Source organism: Zea mays, chromosome 1, assembly GCF_902167145.1.
Source record: "Zea mays cultivar B73 chromosome 1, Zm-B73-REFERENCE-NAM-5.0, whole genome shotgun sequence".
Lineage (NCBI taxonomy): Eukaryota > Viridiplantae > Streptophyta > Magnoliopsida > Poales > Poaceae > Zea > Zea mays.
This window is the reverse complement of record NC_050096.1, coordinates 197,269,615-197,275,224: the sequence shown is the minus strand read 5'-3', so window position 1 is coordinate 197,275,224 and position 5,610 is coordinate 197,269,615. Positions and strand designations below refer to the sequence as shown.

Here is a 5,610-nt window from a genome sequence, read left to right as displayed (position 1 = left end):
TACTCTTCCGAGGAACTTACTGGTGTCGTTTCTGGGGATGCTTCAAAGGCATAAAGAGGACACTAGAAGCATGATGGAGGCCTGCAGACTTTTGGAGACATCGATGATGCAAGTCGTCTCGACGCATGGTTGGACCTTCAGTAATAGATTAACTATGTGATGTTTGTCTATTCTCCTAACTGCGTTTGGGTTTTGTGGCCAAATGTGACATTGTTTCGGTACTTTATGTTGTGGTGTGTGGACGGCCGTCATCAGTTGATGTAGGTCGGGATTTGGTTTCCCATTATCTAAAAAAAATAAATTAGCACAGTTTAGTCTCTGATGTGTGTAGCTTCGTCACAGCTCGATTATCCGATGCCGTAAATATTGTGACGAGCCTTGTGAAATTGACTTCGAACTAATAAATCTGTAAAGCCAGCGTGTGGTGTTGTTACTGGAGAGAAAAGTATTACCGCCAGTCGCCAGAAAGAAAGAGAGAAAAAGAGGCCGGCCTCGTGGCGCCTTCGCGTATATGTATAAAAAGAACGCAGCGCAACCGGCCTCTCTCGCCGTCGTTTTCTTGGCGTTATTAGTCCTGCCGGCCGGCCTGGAGGGGAGGATCGATCAGCAAGGCCAATAGCCAATAGCCAGGAGCCAGTCGCCAGCCAGCCAGCCAGCCGCATAAATCCATCCATCTCCTCCATCTTGCTCTCCCTCTCCCTGCAGGCCGGCAGCCGCTGGAGGCACAGACGACAAGGCATCGGCCCCGGATCGAGCCCGACCCCTCTTCTCGTCTCGTCTCGTCTCTGCGCTGGGAACGCCGGCTGCCATGGCTGTAAGTCCCCTCTCCTCCTCCTCCTCCTCGCTCGCCTTCCATGGCATCAGCCAGTCCTGGATGCTTCGGTTTCGACGGTTTATATAGTTTGGTTGTGACTTGTACCCCACAGCTTTCGGGTAGAATTTTGTAGCGCCATCTTAGTTTGTGTCCTGAACTTTCCTATTATGCATGCACAAACAACTCTTTCACCGCCAAGAATTGGGTGTTCCGTGGTGGTTCTCCTGAACGAGGGCTTATAGTTCGTCCTCGTATCGTTTTCCGGATGCGCGAGCGGTGATCTGGGCCTGAAATTTCACGCCCTGCGATTACTCCTCCTTGGATCAGCCCCGTTTCTCGCGCGAGCTGTTCCATATCTTGGCGTGTAGAGAGATCCAAAACCGCTGAACAGTTGCTGATGAAACGTGAGAAATGTCTCTCGGTCACAATCTGTCGCCGCGATAGTCTTCATCTCATAAATGGTTAGGTGCACAAAGCTAGAGATGGTGCTAGGCTAACTGATTGGAATACGACTCCCAACATATCTGAATTTTTTTTTTAAATAAAAGAAAGAAAGAAAGAAAAGAAAATAGCAGAGCAAATTGAGGGTCGTATGACTGAAGATCGAAACACACGCACCATAATAATTCAAAACCAACTCCCGGCCTGAATTTTCTCCTCCACTTGGGAGACTTTAGGCTGCAGACATGAGGCGCCATCAGCCTGGCAGACCTCCGCTGTCAGCCTGCCTTGAGAAGCTTTGCAGATTGTCAAACCTCAAGTACCAACCAGCCAACCAACCACTGCACTAGCGTGTCCCTTAATCTGTACAAGTGGCGATGAACAAGCACGTACACCCGTTCAGCACAGCTGACAAGTCCATGAACACCGAGTCAACGGCGTACGAGTTCCTCGAGTTTGAATCCGTTTCATCCGGTCGGTGTAGCTTCGTGTCAACTTCACTTATTGATGCCCATCCATGTTCTGCCCGTTGCAACGACTGGTCTTACATCTCTGACTGCTGGTGGCTCTAGAACAAGAACCGGGAACTGACAATAGCATTGCTCACTGGCAGCTGTTATTAGTGTATAGCTTGTTCACAATTTCGAGATAAAAGATCCAATTTCGAATAGCGTTGGAATTGTTCTGCAAGTGTTTTCCTGATGATGCCTGTGCCTGTGTGTGGGACTGGGACATGGGAATGCAGCAGCAGAAGAACGCGCACGTGCCCAAGTTCGGCAACTGGGACAGCGACGGCAACGTGCCGTACACGCTCTTCTTCGAGAACGCGCGCAAGGGCAAGGGAGCCGGAGCCGCCGGCGGCAGGATGATCAACCCCAACGACCCCGCCGAGAACCCGGAGGCCTTCTCCGTGGCCGCGCCGTCGCCGCCGCCGGGCCGCCACGAGCGCCGCCCCAGCGACGCGCCGCCGCCGCCGATGTCGCCCAACCCCTACTACGCCGCCGGGTCGCCGTACCACCGCCACGCCGCCGGCGAGCCGCCAAGGAGGGCCGCCGGGTACAGCGTCGACCAGTCGCCGGCGCACCCCTACAGCTCCGAGAGCGCCGGGTACGGCCTCGTCGCCAGCTCCGTCGACCGCTCCCGCGCCAAGGGCGCCTCGCGCGGCAACGAGACGGTGAGTGGGGCTGTGTCTACCTCTGCGCCTCTGCTCTGTTTCGCACTGACCGCACCGCCCTGCCGGTGCCGCCGCGCTTCCGACGAGCTGATGATTGATTTGGTTTGGTTTGGAATGCGATGCAATGCAGCCGACGAGGGGCTCGGCGGTGCCCAAGTTCGGCGACTGGGACGCCAACCCGGCGTCGGCGGACGGCTACACGCACATCTTCAACAAGGTGAGGGAGGAGAAGCAGACGACCCAGGCGGGGAAGCCAGCGGCGTACGGCAAGGACGGCATGCGTACCAACGGCCCCAAGCAGCACGACGACGACGGCTACGTCTCATCGGTGAGCGCCGCGCATAGCCATGCTCCAGATATTATCAGTAGCTGCTTGTTCTGTCGTCTCACTGGAGCTTCGCGTCCTGGTTTGCTTGCAGAAATTCTCGTGCTTTGGGTGGTGCAAGTAGAGAGCGATTGCCTGATGAATGGTGACGATGGATGGATGGATGCAGACGCTGGTTCCTCTGGGTCTGGGGATGTAAGTCTGGAGAACGAGGGGCATGAAACGATCTCCATGATCTTTCCTGTGGTAGATTTTCACTTCAATTTATGAAGTGAGACATAGAGTTGCTGTCATGTTAGAAGTAAGCATTCCATTGTTGCGTTGGTTCTTCCGTATTGAATTGAATTTACAGTACATGTATCATGTATGTACGATTGTACGCAGGATTGGACTCTGAACTCCGAGGTGAATATATGTGTGTTTGTTTGGTGTCCATTTGTTTTTTTTTGTTGGTGTGCTCAAATGGCTACTCCTTTTTTGTTGCGAAGATGCTCAGGCCTCGAAAAAGAATCATACTCCCTCAATCCTAGAATATAAGTCATTTCAAGATTCTTGTAGAGTCAAAGTTTTTAAAGTTCGACCAAAAGTATAACAAGAATTATAAAGATTTATGACCCGGAATAGATATAGTATGCAAATATATTTAATGGAGAATATAATGATATACATTTGATATGGTAAATGTTATTATTTCATTATATAAATTTGATCAAACTCGAAAAAACTTTGGCACTCCAAAGATCTTGGAATAACTTATATTTTAGAGCGGAGGGAGTAAAATCTTATTAGATTAGTAGATAAGGTTGATATCTATGTAACATGGTAAAGTCTAGTTGATAAGGAAAACTTGCATATGGAGATAGAACTAAGAGTCTTACATATACTTTTAGTTGAGATGATTTGCATGTCCTAAGAGGACAGATCATCATATCACAAAGAATAGCCACTAACATATAAGACATTGGGTCTTATCTTGCATTGAAACTCTGAATTTGTCTAAAACTTTGTGTCTCACTTGTGATTTATTTCCAATTTGCGATCTCGTGAGCTACCCGTTAAATCACTATCGAACAATCTTCGACAGTTGGTGCACCAGATAGGGGCTAACTCACGCTGGTCACTGGAGATATGATGACGCCATGGGCTTCACACAAGCAAAGAAAATCTTCCTCGGTACCTTCAAGTTCGTCAAGTTCATCGGTGAAGCTTTTAGGAACATCAAGCATTTGTCTGACACACTAACGATATAAAAAGTTTTGGTTATCACGCTTCACTTCATTAGCGGCGCGCTTGGGCACCTCATGTTAGTGTCCGGTGACTTGGTGACATTATGAATATGAGCTCCAAATCAAACAGATCTGATGTACGCTTCGATCCATCTTCCGCCTATAGATATCCAAACAGTGCGGGCCGCCCGTTTGGCCCGTGGCACGGCACGAATTTAGCCCGGTCCAAACACGGCCCGGCACGGTCGGTTACGGACCCGGGCCGGCACGGCCCGTTTAGCGGGCCGGGTATGGGCAGATACGGCGGCCCGCGTGCTTTGGCCCGGCCCGGCCCGATAAATGGGTCGGCCCGACGGCGGCCCGCATATTTATGTAAATATTAAATATGTAAATACATTTAATTCTCTCATAGTATATAAATACTAAATACACGGCCAAACATATATAAAATGCATACATAAATATAAAATGCATACATAAATATTTTGTTGTCTTAATATATATAAATAATATGTTATTATATATGATTAATTTTATTAAATATATGTATTTATATACCGTTCTACTGTTGGTTCGGGCCAGTGCCCGGCCCGGTCCGTTGAGGCCCACCGGGCCAACGGGCCGGCCCGGCACGATTTTTCCCTGTGCGTGCCGGGTTTGGGCATGTCCCTAGGCACGTGGGCCAGCCCGACCCGGCCCGAAGCATCAACGGGCCGTGCCTGGCCCGGCCCTATTCGTACCGGGCCGAAACGGGTTCGGGCCGGGTCCGTGCCGGGTGGCCCGTTTGGACATCTATACTTCCGCCACGGCAACCATTCGGACTCAGACTTTGCAACAATTCGGATATCTGCCACGACTCGGACTCCGATTGCCCGGGGCTCGATTCGTGGTTACGGTGGACTCGGGATAACAAAAGAACCTTCCACACGAGGAGGACGGCGACGATGGCGACAGAAGATGGAGGGCTCAGGAGGAAATGCATCGGAGTGGCTAATATGTCCACGATCAAATTCATATGGACGAGTTTTAGGGTCAATCAGTCTACACCACCCTAACGACAAACATTATGACAGCCAACCTCCCGCTAGACAGGATTACTCTACTACTTCCACAGGATAACTTTGAAGCCCACGATGACCTAGACAACAGATCTAAATTTCATTCTCTAAATTATTATTTGGAGAGTCCTTTACATAAATATCATTTTCTATATTTTTCAATCTCAACAGTTTTTTATATATTGTCTTGTACTGTAGAGAATCATTCATGTTCTCTATCTTTGGCCAGTGAAAACCCCATAATAGAAGATCACTATATTTAGATAAACATTTAAATAAGTTGTTGTAATGTGGGTTTTTTTTTGCAAAAATCGCTATTCATATAAACTAGGTGAGTGTCCGTGCGTTGCAACGGCAACATATAATATCATAATGAATTATATACAAATGTGTGTTTCATTGTTATAGTACTATGTCCGTGCTTTGCACATAATCATATTTGATACCCATAAAAAATATATGTTCTATACACATTTGGATCTTCTATACACATTTAGATCTCGAGATGTCCCATTCCCTCCAACGAAATAAGTCCAAGAAATTTTGTTTGAGGCCTAAATGACCTCAGAACA

The 5,610-nt window shown here is 48.6% G+C and overlaps 1 protein-coding gene across 3 annotated transcripts; it reads left to right on the top strand.

The window, feature by feature from the left end:
• Positions 1–539: 539 nt before the first annotated feature.
• Positions 540–3,189, top strand: LOC100275697 (uncharacterized). 3 transcript variants are annotated; one of them, XM_008671642.4, is made up of 4 exons: positions 540–814; positions 2,004–2,429; positions 2,560–2,757; positions 2,849–3,189. In XM_008671642.4, exons 1-4 carry the CDS (start codon positions 809–811, stop codon positions 2,876–2,878), a joined length of 660 nt encoding a protein of 219 aa, XP_008669864.1. In that variant the 5' UTR covers positions 540–808; the 3' UTR covers positions 2,879–3,189. The 3 variants fall into 3 exon arrangements, with proteins under 3 accessions (XP_008669864.1, NP_001358651.1, XP_035821364.1); NM_001371722.1 differs by having other exon boundaries at positions 555–814; positions 2,001–2,429; XM_035965471.1 differs by lacking the exon at positions 540–814 and having other exon boundaries at positions 821–2,429.
• Positions 3,190–5,610: the final 2,421 nt, after the last annotated feature.